Source organism: Chironomus tepperi, unplaced genomic scaffold (assembly GCF_022539635.2).
Source record: "Chironomus tepperi strain 1889 unplaced genomic scaffold, CSIRO-AGI_Ctep_v1 contig_335, whole genome shotgun sequence".
NCBI lineage: Eukaryota > Metazoa > Arthropoda > Insecta > Diptera > Chironomidae > Chironomus > Chironomus tepperi.
The window spans coordinates 1674375-1693636 of NW_027226457.1; the positions used below are offsets into that span (position 1 = coordinate 1674375).

General features: G+C 29.9%; 1 protein-coding gene across 2 annotated transcripts; it reads left to right on the top strand.

The window, feature by feature from the left end:
* The first annotated feature begins 1061 nt into the window (after positions 1-1061).
* Positions 1062-19011, top strand: LOC139093201 (transcription factor mef2A). Of its 2 annotated transcripts, none has more exons than XM_070643836.1 (3): positions 1062-2047; positions 10475-12920; positions 15691-19011. In XM_070643836.1, exons 2-3 carry the CDS (start codon positions 11261-11263, stop codon positions 16293-16295), a joined length of 2265 nt encoding a protein of 754 aa, XP_070499937.1. In that variant the 5' UTR covers positions 1062-2047; positions 10475-11260; the 3' UTR covers positions 16296-19011. The 2 variants fall into 2 exon arrangements, with proteins under 2 accessions (XP_070499937.1, XP_070499938.1); XM_070643837.1 differs by lacking the exon at positions 1062-2047 and adding an exon at positions 10175-10274.
* Positions 19012-19262: the final 251 nt, after the last annotated feature.

The following is a 19262-nucleotide window of genomic DNA, read 5'->3' on the forward strand; positions in this document are numbered from 1 at the left end:
CTATGGCGTCAAACAGCTTCTGCAGTTTCTCTCCCTAATAAAACTTGTTAAATATGAATATGTTCTTCAAGTAATAATCCCAAAAATTCTCTTTCCAAAACAAACAACAGCTCTAGAATTTTCTATAACATCATTTCTAGGTCAGACATTCGATTTTACAATAATCAGTAAAATTTAAACATTCAACAAAATTAATTTGCATTTCCATTAAAGAACTGCAACAAAATAAAAATTTATAATCAGCAGTTTTTATTTTTCTTCTCAAATGTTAATGAAGAAGATTCGATAAATGTTCTATTGTTGTCTGCTTACGCTAGCCTTCAAAATTGTTCTATTCTTACTGACAAACAATTGTGATTCTAAATTTAATTCGCCATGTACTATATTCAACAGTCAATGAACTTGTTAGTATTGATCTTTGATCAGATGATGACTAATGAAGTTTGCATAGTAATCAACACATTAGACAAAATTGAGTTATGAAACATACTAATTAAAAAATAAATTAAGTTAATAATTATAGACTGATTTAAGTATTATTCGATGTAATACAATTGGGGCTCGGAATTTTCCGTATTAAGAAGAATCGTAAAAAAAATTGCATAACTTATTGTTTATCTATTCTAGTATCTGTTCTAGCAAGTTATATGACTTGCATCCGTATGACATTTCAAAATAGAACAGGTTCAATAAAATATCCAAGCAAGGATGCAAAATATCTAAAAAAATCCCGAAAAAGACAAAAATATTTTGATAAATTTAGCAAATTGTTGGAATTCCCGATGGAACCGAGAACATTGCATAAATTTTGAATTCCTTCATTGCCTAATTCTGAAGCATTCTCAAGATGAACTCTCAAAACATTCAATTAACTTCATCAGATTATCATAGAAATTATAAAATCAAACAAAAAACACTCGATTAATTAACTTAAAAAAGTTCCAAATGTTTTTTTCTTCGCGTGAATGTTTTCGAATGTTTTACAACAAAGAATGTAGCAATAGCAAGAGCATCGTTTTAACAGCATGTTGCACAAGTATATTCACTCAGTCTTCATTCAGTCTTCGGTGAGGAAATGAAGAAAATTAAAGCGCTGCGTGTGAATTTTTTATATTTTTCATTTTTTCAATCTTTTTTTTAAGTTTGTTAAAATAATTCACGAAAAGATAAAATTGTTCCAAAAAAAAAGTTGATGGAAAAAATTTTTTTGTTTCATGTCGTAACTACTTCTTTTTTGTGTATTTGAAAACAAAGTGAAACTTATAGTTAATGGAAGCGATTGTAACAAATTAATTATAATACACAAAAAAATATTGATCCACTAAAAGTTCGGAAACAAAAACTTTGGACTAAAGAAGTTATTGACACAAGAACATAAAATTGCTATGCAATTAAAAAAGACGAGACCTGTAATAGCAGTTTATGGAACATACATATACACAATATTCAGTGATATTCGCATATTCATAGCGAAAAAAAAGCAAGAGAGCCAAGTCTATACATATTGAAATAATATTTCTGAAGGCTCTTGAAAATAAGTGCACAGCATATAGCAGCTGACTTATGGCAAGACAGAGTAAAAAAAATTGTGTAAAAATATAATTATTTCTGTGAGAAACTGAAAAAAGTGTATTAAGAAAAAAAAACTTGAATTTAGAGTGAACGACTGTGATTTTTTTTTGTAAAAAGAAACTTCATCACGAAAAAAAATATTATTATTTTTTATTGGCGCGTTGATGGCCGCAGTGATGAAAAACTTTTGAAGGAAAATAAAAAGAAATGAGTGAAAATTATTAAAAATATTTAAAAAAGTGTTGGAGACCTGAGAGTCAAGGAAATCCATCAGCGTTAAAATAATAATAATTGTCAGTATTCTATAAAGAAAAGAGAGACACAAAGTACATAAGAAATAGTTTTACTTTACTTGTCTGCTTGCGTATAATTTATGTCGAGAAATTTTCATTTTATATTTACGCGATTAAAGTAAAGAAAAAAAAAATAAAAACAAATCAAGAGTTCCAGTTAATACTTAACTAAGCCTTAAATGGTAAGTGAACATGACCCCTTAACTGTAAAGGAAATAAAATACTCTACATATTCAAGAAATTACGCAAAATTATTCGAAATGTAAAACTATCCATATTTAAAAGCGTGATTTATGGAATTGAAATGACACTTGTGGTTCTGCGTTTTGGTCGTCAGACTGTCTATCTCGTTAGCTTATGATGAAATCGCCATCATGAATAATCAGCTTTTTGTGATCTTTTAAAACAAGAAAAAATTGTAAAATAATCTCTGAAACTTGTTGTTGAGCAATATTTTACATGATTTCAATCCTAGAAATAATAAATCTTGTTATTCTTTCGTTATTTTTGGAATCACTTTGTCAATTCACACTTGTTAAAAGATATACACTGCCTTTAAACACTTAAAATTTAACTAATTTTGATGAATTTATGTTTTAAAATATTCGGCGCGAAAAACTTAACGAAAGATTTGAAAACCATACAATTGCTGAAATTTGAAATTCAAAAGTCCGTTAAAAAGTAATATCAATATTTTGAATTATTAATTCGATTGTATAAACCAATTTAAATAATTGATATTAAAATATCAATTTAAATTCAGTGCTAAAATCGAAAACTTTCCATTACGGCAAGTCAATAATTATGGAAAATTTTTGTCACATCCTACTTAGTCACATTGTTGTAAATTCCAATATTTTCTGATCATCGCTGTCTTGTGAGGATTTTCCGGAATGATAAATTCTGATTTACTTCATATCTATTATTATTATTCAGTTGGCGGTTCTCTTAGTGAGTCAGCCACTTAAAAATATTCACGGGAATACCGCACCTTCCTATGAATATAAAACTGACTTTGTTTATAAATACATCGAATCTATTAAGAAACATCAAAACATTTCACCTAAATTTTTTAATATATTATGATGACATCTGACTTCAAATAACTTTTTTATTGCCTCACATCGGATGATTAATTTAAAGTAGACTTCTGTAGAATTTGCTTAGTATTCAGAACAATTTGTCCTTGTCTCGTGCCATTTTCTCCTGTCAATCTTTAATGAATTTAGAATGGTATTGTTCTAAAGTGATGTCTGTGTAGAACAGTGAACAATATAAACTGTCATCGGTTGGTCGTAGTAGGCCACGACCGAAACCGAACCCGGCATGGCAGTTGCAGAACATTTTTGGGTCGCAACACACAGTTTGGACTACACTAATATAGAATAAGGGTAATATTCTGCAGCAATCTACAGATCAGCAATTACTAAACGGCTATCAGATCTAGTAAATTTTAGACGTCGTTATCCGATGATCCCTTCCTCAATAAGCTCATCCATATGAATATTAAATGCGCTTCTAAACAGAATAGCCAATAACGGGCACTTGCATATCAATTTCATTTATATAGTAAAACAAAATTCATTGAACTTTGACGTCTATACGGCGAGGCAGTCCTGTTAGTTACAGTTGATTTTTTTCTATAACAAAAAAAAATAAATATTTTAATTTAAATTAATTCCGTTTAAAAAATATTGCAAAACTATCGAACAAAGAAAGACAAGAGAGAATATTATTATTTTGATTTAAATTGAATTTTGACATTTAAGGTACGTAATGGTTTGGTATGGAGGAGGGCTGGCAAAGGAGCTGACATAATATAACCATAAATTTTTGTGTGAGATCAAAGGGAATGAGATTATTTCTTTATCTAAAATTAATTTTTTTGTACTCTCCATCTCGGTTCTGTGAATATTTTTTTTAACGTAACTGAGGTAAAAGGTAGAAAAGTTTTCTTTTTTTTCGGAAGCAAACAAAAAAACTGTGCGGAACTTGTACTTGAAGAGACTTTTTTTCGTATCCATTTCTTCTTTTTTTCAAATTAATAATAAAATTATGACTTTAAATTAAATTGGAGTAAGTGAATAATGTTCTATTCATATATTCTCATCTAAATAAATTATAGACCCACCTTGATTTATGCAATCAACAGCCTCTCACAATTCTATTCCATTTTAAGATCTTTTAAAAATTTAACGATCAAAAAATATTCAAAAAATTTCCCGCAATTTTTGACTAACCCAAATATTTTTTTCTATCAAAATAATAAATAATTAATCAAACTTGCTCTTTTTAACTTGAACTGCTCAATTATTCTGACATACTTTACTTCTTCTCCACGCGCTTCGTAGTGTCTGCTCATTAGAATGCTAATAAGTCGCCGAAATTTAGGTAAAAGTGGAAAATAAATATTTTTGTGCACATGCCACAAATAAAAAAAAATTGTTTACAAAAGTTGGCATTGACAAAAGGCAAAAACTCCGGAATTATTTGCATAAAAATATCCTGTTCATCATGCAAAATGAAACGTAGTAGATGTTCAGTGTTAAGAGCTGTGAAGGTTAAGAATCATCGGCATTAAACTGAGAAACTTAATTACTTTAAAGTAAAATTCAAATACAAAAAGTTCGTTAAAATTTGTTTAAGAGCTTCAGCTTTAAAGACTAGTTAGAACTTCCATTGAACCTTCAAAGAGAAGTTCCGATTCTCATTATGCCTACTTAATGATTTCTCTGTATTTAATGTTCATAAAATAAAGCAAACGATGTAAACATTAGGCTGGAGGAGTAATGCAAACATCCTCATAGAATATTTGTTTTCATTCATTCATAAGAATTAAGAGAGAAGAAGATTTTAAAACACCGTATTTTTTGCGTAAATGACAAGTCAAATAATAAACATTTCGCGCTCATTAGAAGTAAAAAAGATAGGCAATGATGACTTGATAATTTTTTTCATTCACTCATTCACTTAATACCTGATCACAAACAATATAAAAGACGTAAAGACACTGTGAGAAAACGTGAACGGGAATTTCCACATAAAGACTTATTCATTTCAAGACAAGTAACACAGTTAAGGCAACATCATGCAGTCCATCATGTGATGGAAATATTTTTTTTCTTCTACATGATGTCTGTGACAACAAAGTTACAACTAGAGGCCAGTTGTTGAACAAAAAAATCGATGAATATTGGCGATGTTCTATTTATAGCAAACCATAGCCGAAAATCTATTATTTATTTTGGTCGTTTCGAGTATTATTTATATGATCAACTATCCATTATACCGGTTGAAGGTAAACGAGGAGTCTTGCTCAAATGATTTGTTGAATAATTTAATAATTTTTTGTTGTTTCTTAGCTTCTCTTTGTTGCTTATCAAAATTAATCAAAATTTTGCACTTTGGAATGTATTATTAAGGAATAGAAGAACAAGAATATTCTCTATATGACTGAGTATAACTGTAGGTTGATGAATATAATGAATTCCAACACTGAATGACCAGTAAATTAAATAAATGAGATGGTTGCGAAACGAATAATGAGGAAATGCTTATGAATATGATGAATATTTTTGCAACGCACTTTGGAATTTTGAAATGTATCTCTTATAATTAAGATAATTGTCATTAAATAAGCCAGAATTGAGATGCAGGAAATTATAACGGTTATTATTTTGAAATGTTTGCCTCATTTGAGTTGCTAATAATCTTCTAACCAAGGTTGATAGTCCCCTTGTTTTGATTTTTAGAAAATTTAAAATTTTATTTAAGAAAAGTCACTTAAAACTAGAAATCTACTTGAAAGCAGTTAGAAAGTAACTAAACCAAGCGTGAATCATTATTTATCCTTAAGTAAGCATCCAGTTTTAGCGTGACTCTCATAAAAAAAGAAATTATTTATTCAAAATCAAAGATATCTTCAATTAATAAATTTTTATGACATGTTCTAGCATATCACTAACAATAAAATGATTAACGGAACTAGTATATGATTCAATAGAACAATGACATTCGAGAAATTTATTTATTCACGTGTATTACTTGATTAATATAAGGTTTGACGGCTAAAAGGTATTCTAAGAATTCTGCTTTATTTTAAGATAATTTATCTTGTAGATCCTATTCTGGTTCTGTAATTAACTTGATAGATATTTACTAAAGGCTTTATTCTTGTTTGACGGAATGAAAACAAGAATCTGACAAGCACATAGTATATACTACAAATATTTTGCAATCTTCATGCACACTATTAGCAACAAACTTGACTTAAAACGAAATTTCAAGCTTATAGACAGCCGTAGAGCTGTCTAGTGAATTTATCATAACAACGCAAAACACGCGCTTAAACAATTCTAATAAAATGTAATAAAAAGTATATTTTGTTAATAAATTTAAACATTTTTTTGTACATTCATTAATTCTAATGATATCTTACTCATTAAACGTGATGCAGTTCATCAATGCTTTTAATTCTTAATAACTTTATTCCGCTAAAATTGTTTGAAATATTCTAAAAAAAATCATAATAATTTAATAATCATTTACTGATGACTTTTTTTGCAGTCTTTGCGTAAACTTTATATATGTATACACAGCAAACTTGTTTCTGACTCTCTCACAGTTTCAGTTTGAGTGCGATCAACTGCATTTTTTTCTGTTGGAATTTTTTTTTTGCATTCTCGCTCTCTTTTGTAATTCCATCAAAAAAATTACAGCAACAACATGTTGAGTCGCCAGTTCCTTTATCTTAATGGTGGACAACCTTTGTGCCGCGGCACCAATTTATTTTGAGAAATGGCATGAACCGTATATCGTGCGGTTCCAATCATGGTGTGCCACAAAGGTGTGCCATGCTGAAAAAGGTTGACCACCACTGCAATATCTGTTCTTCAAACTTTTTCATTCTAGATTTTTTCCCTTTCGCGACACTTTTTTTCTCGCTTTTTAATGAATAAAAAGTTTCTTTTATCTTTATACGTCAGTTATCTGGGGTAGTTTCCATATGACGTCCAATAATCAAACTAGACAATCTTATCGACATTCCAAACACTCCTGAATGCCGATAGACATCACTTCCAAATGTCTCATAGAATGTCACTTGTTTGTGAGCTTTGGCACTATCGTAGCTATCTTTAATTTAAATTAAAATAGATGATATCTCACCCCAAGTGCTGTCACAACTTTTTTGTCTCTTGAATGAACAGCACTTGAAGCAGAATCACAATTAACAGTGCTTAATGGAGCGTGAAGAATTTTTGTCTGCATTGTCTTGCTTAAGTAACAAACACATGAATAAGAGACACAAATTAAAGCTATAGTTAGACATTTAGCAAGTAATAAATCGAGATCTCCTAAAGATAAAGCTTGAAAAACTTTTTCTATGTTTTAACATCTGCTTTATTTTTTCGATATTTACCGAACGACGAGATGAAAACTCGTTTAATATCTGCCGCACTAGCCAATATACCGTCGGTTCTTTTTATTTTCTCGTAACAAACGAATATATTGTAAATCTCGAGTGTTGATAGGATTAGTTTGCTGCTTCTCATTAAAGTTATATGGAGATAAAAATATTGAATTAAAAAAAGAATTTCCGATATATTCTTATAAATAGCCAGAGCTACTGCTTATACACCCCCATGATAAATTTATTACACTCTATAGTCATAACTATGTGCCACACATCACATCAAAATATCTTAAATAGTTAGTTGTTTTAAGCACACTAAAACTAACTTTACAGATATAGAGGTAGATAGGTATGCAAACTGCATTCATTGAATGAATGAACAATACAGAATGAGGTAAAAATGAGCAAACAGTGGTGGACGTTACTGCTGAGATTGCATGTTGGTATGATATTTATTATAGTTAAGGTGAAGGAAAGACAATTTTTTGCATTCTGGTTTTTGTGTGAATCAGATCCTGAGTGTGCCAATGGAAGTACATGTTTTTACATGATGTTTATCTTAAATTCTACTGAGAAATGAAATTCTTTCGGATTGTGATTTTAAATTTCTGTTTCAAAGGTGTGTTCATTAAAAAAAAGATGCAAAAAATTTCTGCCTCAATAGTGCGTTCAATAAAAAAAAAGTTTGCTTCAAAAGTGCGTTCAGTAAAAAAAGATGCGAAACAACTTTTGCTTCCCCATTCCCAAATCACACCATTCATGCATGACAGATTAATTTTGAATTAAGAAAGCCATGAAAGACATTCATTAAATTAGATTCCTCTGATAAATTGTCCCCAAATGAGATTCATTGGCTCTGCCTGAGGTTAGACAATAGAAATGAAAATTCTTTATTTGCATACAGTGCAAATGCAATATGAAATTGTTACAATGTTTGTATAAAATTCTAGTTACGAGAGTGAGAGTCTGCAATATGTACAGAATCTGCTTTTGCATTTAGTCAAGCGTAATATTTAAATTAAAATTTTTGTATAATACTTGCTGTCGCTCTTCAACCATTTATAAAATAGTCTAACCATAATTTTGTAATAACTCAGTGTTTTATGCAACAAATCTCTTAGTTCCTTCATGAAAACGAGAATCCTCTGTCTTATAAGCTCAATTTTTCCAATAAAATCCTTTTTTGGTAGCAAATTTAGCGGAAGAATCGAGAAAATGCAGATCATGCTTAAAGGGTTATAAAAAGCAGCACATTTATGCTTATAATTAAAATTTCTCTTCGTATCTTAAGTAGTATAACCAGCATAAAGATTAATTCATTGTTACATCATCCATAAGACTCGTTGATGGAATTGAAAAATGAGCAACAGCTATAATGCGCTTGTGAAATAACGTTGAATTTTAGCACAGATGAAGACAAAGACTTTAAGAATGTGTTCATTTCAACGGAATGTCTTAAGTACCTAACACGTTTGTGCCAATTTCCTTCCCACAACTCTTCACCACACACAAATACTAAACTTGAGATATTAAAAAGTAATTTCTATAAAATCTATCATTTTCATTGACTTTCATTCTTATCGAGTTAAGAGTCCCAATTATGTTACCTAGTTTCGCTTATCAAGTGTTACAACTTCGATTCTACGTGATTTATGGCTTCTTAAATTTCTGCGGACTGTGCACTCTTAAAGAAAACAAATTGTGAAATTTAGCAAGCTTAATTGATTTGATAAAAGTATTAAAAATTAAGATGTTGCCAAAACATAACCTCAAAACCTTAATTTTAATCTTTCAACTTTTAACGACTTTTCAAATTTCAAATTAATTCTGTAAAACATCATTCAATCATAGCAAGCGAATTAAAAAGTTCCCCAAAACTAAATTTCAACAAGAATTGCATCCGTCTCAGCAGATATCAACGTCGCGGAGTCATCGCAAAGGAAATTAATATTTCCCTAGCTTTATCAAAAAATCGCGACAATTTTACAGCAGTAAAATGACATTTTTATGTCATTCAAGATTAAACTGCGGAAGATTTTCACATGTCTGAATTCTCAACAACAACAAACATTAATGAACTTTGAAACACACCTGATTTCTTATGAAATTGTTGCGCGTATGCGATATGTAGTCACCTTAAATTACATGACGAATCAATTTATCAGCAAGACTGTCACTTTTTTTTATTTTTAAATTAGGAAACTACTGATAAGCCCGTCAGTCAATAAAGAAATAATTTCGGAAATATCATCATATTTTTGAACAGTTTTACAGCCAGACACAAGCGCCAGTTTGTTCTTTTTCACCCTATCGTTTTTAGAAACCCAAAAAGTCAATCGTTCGTACAAAATTTCATATGAATGAACGTCAATTCATGATTATTTGCATTTATTTTACGGAAAAAAACTGAATGAAATCATTTAATTCTTCTGGTTTTTTTATATACTGACTGGAACTAATATTTTATCCAGAACTCTAAAATCTAACCATATGACTTTTTTGAATGGCACTTTTTTGTGTATGTAAACAAAAGACTAGTCTTTTCTGGTAGAGTTTTTATAAATGAGAATTAAAAGCCAATAAATATTGATTTGCGGATTGACTTCAGTTGAGTAAACCGAATCATTTGCTGACGTTATGGTCGATTGGATGGAAAAATTTGTGGCACAGTTAAAATTATTCATACGGAATTTGTCTATTAACTGAAATATTTGAATTTATTTGGAATTCAGCAAATATTTTATAACGGAAAAAATTTAAATTTTTAATTCAGCGTTAATTTTGTTTACAATCAGTTAATTTGGAAGAATTTCTAAATCAGCCTGAAAAAATTAATGTAAGTACATTAAACAAGCATCAAATATGGCATAAAGCTGTAAACTTTTCAGTAAAGCAAAAGAATGCTCAGATAAATTACAAAAATTTCTCCAAAACAAGCAAAAAGATTGTTTAAGCGAAAAGTCCCACAAAAAGATTCCTAAAAGTGATTATCTAAAGTATGTATTGCCATAATTAAGAAAGAAGACAAAAAGAGCGTAAAGAAAATCAAAGTCAATGACCATAATTACATTAAATAGACTATCTACAAAAACCACTTAAAAAGTGTCAAAAAAATTTTATCTTGAATTAAAACAAAGTCTCCTTTGGAAATATTTTCTCATTAATTTTTTTCTCTTTCTCATTTCATGTCTTACAGAATCAGCTTGGAAACTTCGAGTAAGAGGACTGTAAAATAATTCTTACATAAAGAAAGAAATAAAAATTGAAACAAGCAACAAAACGACAAGGAATTTTAACAAGAATTAATTAACATTACGAATTGACGTAACAAGTGACAGCAAACAAAACTTTAAGCCGATAGATGCATGTGAAAATATTTACATTTATGATAATGAAACTAATTATCAAATAATTAACGCCAATTTAATGTGAAACAAATATTGAGAGAAGAGAAGCCATAATTCCCTCATCAGCATCAATATCAATATAATGTCAACATACATGCATTGCAGTTGAGTGTTAAACTGATAAAATACATGAATGGAATAATAAAAATCACTTTTTGTTAATGTGATACATGCTATATATGGGATATAGAAATAGCTTTATCATGCTAAAGAAGTGATAATGTGAGAAACTCTGTTGTCAGACAAAATAAAAGTAATCAAGAATAAATAAGAAGAAAGACTCTAAAAATAAAAAAAAAAGGTGTAATGCACATAGTGGAATGAAAAGCGAAAATTGCGATTGTAAAAAGTACAAAATGTACAGTGACAATTGTAGAACTTGAAAGTTAAATATTATTAAACGAGTGAATAAAAATAAGTAACAGAATTATAAATACACCGCACACATTTCGCAAGTTGCGTCATTTCAACAACTGCTTGAAATTCAACAAAGAAAAGAAGAAAATATAAAAAAAAGTGAAAGAGTTTTGTTTATATATATAAATTTATAATTAATCAAAATACATAAATGCAATATGATCGGAGACATATTTGTTGGTGCTCTATTACTACTATCCGGATTTATAAATGTGCTAGCTATTGGTGCATTTTGGATAACTCCTAGTCTTCGTACAACTGCAAATCGTTTTGTCATTAATTTGCTTTTAGTAAACTTTATAAGTTGCCTAATATTATCACCGTTTGCCTTCAATGTCAATGCAAACTCACCCACGAGCTTTATTACATCATCATCATCATCATCATCATCAAACAATAACAATAGAAGTAATAGTCAATTAACCACGGATGTGGTTAGCAAGGTGGACAATAATATAACAAATGGAAATAACGATACAAAAGTGGTTGAATGCTCCAATCAAACGCTTGAGTGCCTCTATCATGTGCAACAGTCTGGTGCCAGTAATGAAAGTTATAGTTATAAACTAATTGAGACTATAGAAAATATTTCAATGCGAAAGTATCAAACATGGAGTTTGGATTTAGTCGTAGCGTTAAGTGTGTTATCTGTGTTATTAGTTATTTTAGATACATTCATTGCCGTGACAGATCCATTACGCTATCATTCAAGAATATCTGATTTAAAAGCATGGCTGTTCATAGCACTATGTTGGATATTAAGTATTATATTTGGTATTGCGTCAGCCCTTCGAACGGCATCCGATATTGACTTTATCTTATCAGACGAGACGTCGGAAAGTGTTGTTAATGATAAAAAATATAATATGATGTTTTTATTAACATACTTCCTTCTCATCATAATAATGCCATTCCTGTTAGTCATACTAATGTATTGGCGAATTTATACAGAGGCACGCGAAAGTGGACAAAGAATGAGACAAAATGGATCATCTCCATTATTACAAAGTGCACTCAATCTAGCCGCCACCGCAAATGCTCATCCGCAGCAATCAACCATACTTACGAATCCTCAATGTATGTTATTGTCAACAACATCACCTCATCATCATAATCATCACCATCATCATCATCAGCAGACAAATAAACAGCTTGTTATGAATAAACAAGATAGCAGTTGCGCTAATTATTTTATAAATAATAACAATAACAATTCTAATAGTAACAATTTTATGCCCACCAGTTTAATAAGTGATGGTCTCACGATGAAAATCGACAAACAAAACTACTCAGTCATAAATATTGAGCATCAAAGAGATCATCCGACAAATTTAAATCTTAATGGAATAAGCAATGGAGGATATAACAGCGATCATCAAACAAAAACTTTTCTGTTATCATCTCCGCCTCACGAATGTATGCCTATGTTAAGTTCTTTAGACGACGAGTCGTCAGTTGGACCTAAATCACAACAACATCAAAATATATTACTTACGTTAACTACAGTGTGTGAACAAACAGTAAAGCGCAATCACAGCGTTAAACACTTACACTTATTAACCGAAAGTGATTTCAATGGTCGAAATGACGAGTCAAAAGTTGTTGAACTACGACAAGTTCATTCAACACCGAATCTCCAAAATTTGACATCACCTGAATTAATGACATGCAATCAAGATCAAACATTAGAATTGCCGTCAATACAAGCGTCACCGAAAGCATTAAGATATATGACGTCCTTACGTCACAGGCTGTCGAATGCTAGCTCATTATTTAAATATCGAGAGGAAGGCCGTGCTGCCAGAATAAGCATATTGGGTAAGGTTTCTTTTATTTTGTTATCGTCATCAATTTTTTGGACTTTGAAATCACCATCATCCTTTCACATTCGACTTATATCTTTACGATATATCGGAAGACTTTAAAAAAATGCTGTCTCATCGCGAATCTGCATGTTTACTCTTCAACATTCGCATGTCATGATGATTTTGTTTTAAGAAATTGTGATTCATTAACACAATAATTAATGTTATGAAGCAATTCTTGCGAGCTACAATTTAGAGGTTTTTAAGTGAGAAACGAGAAATACTTAAGCGAAACGATTACAGGAAAACTGTTTAAATATGTGGATATTGCTGCTGATGCAATTATTTTGTGGCTTACAAACTATTTTTTTTGAGCATTAAACCTTGTAAATTCAATTAGCATTGTGTGATGTTAAAATCGTATAATTTGTATATTTTTAATTATTAAAATGAATATTCGTGTGCTGATTTTTAGCAAAGTTTATCTTTTTGCGTTGTTCATTGAATATTTTTTCTGGTTTGTTTCTGGTTTTGGCCGTGAAATATCAAGTTGACCGTATTTTTAACGGGTTTCAAAATTTTAAATTGCTTTGTTAAAGTTTCGACATTTTCAATGGTAAATTATCGTTACTTTTTTGATTGGGATTTTCCCGCACTTTTTTTTGTCATTGTTTACATTTGAAGATTTGCAATTTTTGATCAATTGAAAGTAATTTGTCATTAAAAAGTAGTCGCATAATGATTGCTCACTTTCATTCAACAGTTCTCAATTGTTTACATTGTTGAAATGTACAAACTTAAGCCAAATTTTGCGAACAAAAACTCCAAGTGATGAAATAATTTTTTCATACAAAAATTAATAATTTTAAATAATTTTTTTGAATGTGTTAAATTATTAATAACCATGACCTTTAAGATTAACTAAGTTTAAACTCATAAAATAGAATGAACAAAAAATATCAAAAGTCACTTGAACCCCTATCGAATATAAATAAGTATTTAAGGCCATGAAACAATTTTTATCAAAGCGGAAAGTTTCAAGTTTCACTTTTAAAATTATCGCGTTACACCGATTTGTTAGAACAATTAATAATCATCTATGACTAATTACTCCAAACATTTTTATAGAGCCAGACAAATGAATTTTAATTTGTTATAATTCTTCTAAGGTTTCCATGTTTTTGTATAGACTTCATTATTCCTTCTTAAATTAACTGCCTTGTTGTATACATATATGTTTATTTTTATTATAATATTGACACTCAATCTTAACCTACTCTAATATCCACTCAAACGCAATGATCTCTCCCTCAATTATATATTCTTCGGTTCTGTATACATTTTGCATATAAACATAAGCACTGACTTTTCAAGGTTTTAATGACGAAGCAAAAAAACAAAAAATTAAGCAGCAACACATCTGTTGTGATTGCGATGCGCATCTATAAGACAACAAAACTAAATAAAAGATTTAATTGAATAATTTATCAGACAAGCTTTTATAAGATTTCTCTTTTCTTTTCCCTCTTTAACATCATTTTCATCATCAAACGACATAAAAAGTATTAATGTTAATGTGTCGTTATTATTAACTTACTACACATACTGTGAATATGGATGAGGAAGATTTCGTCGCTTTGTCTGCTGTATTCCTTGAACTAAGTCACTTCTTCCTTATCAATAATGTTTTTGAGATCCGGAAACTATTTTTTAAAAAAATTCTTCCAAGTTATTTCTTTAATTTATTCAATTATTCAGTCAGTATGTCTAAATACAATTATTGGAAGTCCAAAATAAAATAAAGTTTTCGTAATTTAGTTCAATGTTATATCTTTAATAGTCCTCTAAAAAACGCTCCGACATTCTGTTTTGAGATATGTCAATCTTATTTTCATACATTGCGGAACAGATGGATTTAAAAATTAGAATAGCCAAATTGAGATTTTTATAGCTCTAGATCTGTCGATTATATCCAGTCACTCAAAAGAGAAACAAAAGACAATTTTTATTATATTTAAAATCACCTGCAGGATTAACAATTTAAATTGAAAATATTAAAAATGCGCTATCGGAACTTAAGCTTAATACAACAATCGAGTGTTGATTTTATGTATTGTTTTCACATTATATTTCATATTGAGCAGCACATCTTCATCATGACGTTATCTCTCGTTCACTCACTTAATCTTGTTTAAATATGCTCAGTGCTGTTGAATGTGTGTACATTGGTACTGTTGAGTTTGATAAAAGATTAGTGGAATGAGTAATTAATCAACCTACGTTGTTGAATTTTCCGGATATACGTCGATAATTTGTAAAAGTTTCAGGAATGATGAAAATCAGTTAATTGTAGATTCATGCTTGCAATTTTCAGTTCTGTAATACGTTCAATAGCTCTACAATGCATTCTATAGTCTTGTAGTGACAATAGTCGTACTCAAATAGTGCTTTACATTCGTAAAATATGTAAAAAATGCTAGTATGCTCTAATTTATGCTGAATTCATTCAAGTCTCAATGAATATCCATCAAAAATTATCCAAAACAAGACTAAGTTTGAACAGAACTGACATAAAGAGAGGAGGAGAAGTGGCAGCAGCTTCTCTCATTGAAACTCGAGTTCCTTAAACTCATCAACCGTTTTACATGTTATGTACACACATATATAACATATATGAGCAGCATTCTCATTAAATTAACTTTGATTTTAATACTGTCAGATAGCGTATATACTCAAATAATCAATTTTATTAATAATTTTCTCTTTCTTTATTCTCATTCCAGTTGTTATAATGTTTTTACTTACGTACCTTCCATATGGCATTTTACTGCTAGTTCATGGTCAGGAGAGTATCATCAAAGAATCAAATATCACGCTATTATCAATTATATTTGTTCTACTCGCGAATCTCTGTTCACCTATAATCTTTGCATACCGAAACAAGCGTGTACGACGCGGGGTACGAAGACTGTTGGGTGTCGACAAGAAAACAAACGAACGATTGGAGAAGTTGAATAGTTTGAAGAGAAGCTGTAGTACGAGAATTAAGAACTATCGACAAAATAATTTACACAAGAGTTTAAATCTTGGAAATGGAATTAAGGCCAGTAATATACGAAGAACAAAGTCATTTCAAACATGCAACTATCTTACGCCATTTGATGCTGCAAAAATGTCCATGAATAACACAATTTCAAAAAATAGCAGCAATATTAGCTTCAATAACAATAATGAGAGTTCCAACAACATACCAAGAAATCTCACAAATGTTAAAGAGAAGAAGTCAATCTTGAAAATTGTCGCCGATAGTTCGAGAAAATTTAGATGTCAATTTACAAATTGCCAAAATGGAATCAATCAAGATCAAATGATGCCTGTCGAGGTATAGACTGAGTGACACACGAAAAACGACATAAAAGATAAATAAAGTAATTTTTTTGTGAGGTCGATCATTGATCGTTAAAGCTTTATAGAGTAAGGAACGAGAAGAAGAGTCATTAAAATTCAAATTTTGTGCCAAATTTTGTGTGGACGTATAGGAAAAAAATATAATTTGCATTTATTTAAACTTTTTTCATTCGTTTGCTATTCCCATATGTACATATGACACATACACGCACAGATGAAAAAAAATTGTCTGTCTCATTATGCTTTGGCTTCTTATTCTTCTTTTGTTTCTTTCTAATTTTTTTGAGAGCATTTATCATTAGTGTTTGCTACTGTTTTTCATTGAATTGGCATGTTGAGTGCCATGACTTAGACAACATTGAGATTGTGAAGATAATTAGAAGAATGTGATTCAGTTTCAAGCGAAAAATGTTGAAATTTAATATTTTAAAGTGAATTTTGTGAGGGTAAAAGATTTTGAATTTTTAACGGATTTATAAAATTTGAATTTTTTCGAAGGGCATACAACTAAAAAGTCAATCATGGAAAGACTTTCTCAATGAGATTTTTGGATGAAAATCTATATTTTTGAGGAGAAAATTGAAAATCATTATTATGCCTTAAATTCAAATTTTGAATCCGTTAAGATTCAAACTTACGAAAATTCAAATCTATAAAAGTCGTTAGAATTCAAACTTTTGAAAATCGGTAAAATTCAAATTTTTAAAATTCAAACTGATTCAAATTTTGAAAAATATTTCACAATCAACAAACACCCAACTGACTTTCTTTTGATTCATTAATGCTTTTTTAACGTGAACATTGCCCAAAAAAAATATTTAAAATATTTTTGTTAGAAAGTCATTTTTGTTTAAAACGTAGTGAATGTCTCAAGAAGTCACACAAAAAAAGGCATTATGAATGGAAAGAAATAAGCAACTTTTTGTTTTAATTTCGAATACCCAAAATCCGCATTTCTGTGCGTTAAATTAAATTTTTTTGTGAGCTAGTAAAAATGTAATGATGATGAAATCATTGAAAAAGAAAGAAATGTAAAAGTAGATAGCTTGCGGCACACACATATTCTTCCCAACATACGACAGCATGTGTGTTTTGAAATTAAGCATGCACATTAGACTGCCGTTGTATAAATAGACACAATTTTATGCGATTGTGAATTTGGGGGCATATCAAGAGACTTTTGGGGGACATGTCAAAATTGGTTATGCCGGTAGTAAAATTTAAGTAACTTTTTCGATCTAATGTGGTTGAGTTTGATCACCCAAAGTCTCCTGAATGCTTCCCTGCTCCATCATGATCATATGACTAGCCAAAGAAACAAAAAGAAGAAATAAGATGAAAAGTAATTGAAGTTAAGAGATTTGCACCTAAATAGGTCAATTAGAAATCAATTCAAGTGTACAGTCAGTCTGAGGGAAACAATTAAGTCATTTAAACATTTCACACATGGCCTTTCCATCATGTGCTTATAATTGAAATTGAGACGTCGTCGTCTTTAATAAAAAATGTTTATTATTATCTTTTTGCAAAAGTTTTAATTAAATATGAGCACATAAAATGATTTTAAACAAAAGAGCAGGAATTGACAGACAATGATTGAAATCGGATTTATTGACGAGATTATTATTGTTCAATATACTTAAGGTTTTATAGAGTTTGCAGTCAAATCAAGAATTTAACGGGGAATAACATTTCAAGAATGTTTAGAACATTTTTTTAAAGAATTTATAGCTTTTCCCAAAACAAATTTTGATCTCATTAAAAATCAATCAGTTTCAATTCCTGCAAAAACTATGCAAATTTATTTAAATTTATCGTGCAAGAGCCAAACACGTTTGTATTGACAAGTAGCAACGAAAAGGCGAAAAAAAGTGATGCATAATAATAAGTAGCATTGAATTTTATTGCTTTTGGAAAATCCCTCGGAAAGAAACTTTTAGACATAAAGCAAACCAGATGACACTAATAACAAAGCACACACATACACACACACATACATACACTTAACGCATTATCATGACAATAATGAATATGAAAAAAATTAAAAGCTTTTCTCGCTGCTGTTGAATCAGCTTTAAAAATTCAATTAGTAACTTTTTTTTTTGGGACGCCCAAAAAATTCTCAGTAAATTATTTCCTCATCTATGTACTCTCATTATTGTATGAAAAAAAAGTTCTCATAATGTCATTAATTTTCCATCATGATAGAAGTAAAAATCTTTGAATGCATTTGATTATGTTGACAGACCCTTTATAGACTAGCAAATAACAGAATAATGGAAAATTTTGATGCAAAAGCACAATTTTTGTTCTGACCAATTTCGATAAATTGCTCCTCATTTTACTTTTTCCTGAAAATTATTCGTTTTATTCAGATGAGTTTCTATCTAAACTTTGATGTTTTTATTAAAATTATGTTGAAATTCAGTTTTGTTTGCGAAATGAGATGTTATTCAGTTCAAGAGTTCAATAATATTACATGGAATTTCTCATGAATTGAGCTTTAAGTACTTGAATTCTGCTGATTTAAGGTTATCATTGCTGAATTCAGTTCATTTTAGTTATGAACTACTGAATTCAGCAACATTCATAAAGCCTCAATCAGCTGAATTCAATAAAAATTTCAGTTGAATTCAGCTTATTAAAGCTTTGTATATTGCTGAATTCAGCTAAAAGAAATGAACTAAACTGAATTCAGATTCTTTAATCTAGCTGAATTCAGCGAAATAAAATCCTATCCAACTAAATTCAGCTTGCTGATTTGAGGAAAAGGTAGACAAGTTTTGCTGATTTAATCCATAAATCTCATTCAACAAGCTGAATTCATTTCTATTCAAATGAAAAGAAAAACAAAACCAAATAAAATAAAGTTATATCAAGTGATAGAAACATGATATTCCAAAGCTGTTGGAATAATCTACCCCTATAATATGATCTAATGCATGAA

Excerpts from the sequence above, each read along its gene's own strand:
- LOC139093201 (XM_070643836.1), top strand. The coding sequence starts at position 11,261 with ATGATCGGAGACATATTTGTTGGTGCTCTATTACTACTATCCGGATTT. Across the intron at positions 12,921-15,690 it reads TGCCAGAATAAGCATATTGG|TTGTTATAATGTTTTTACTT; the intron begins GTAAGGTTTCTT and ends TTCTCATTCCAG.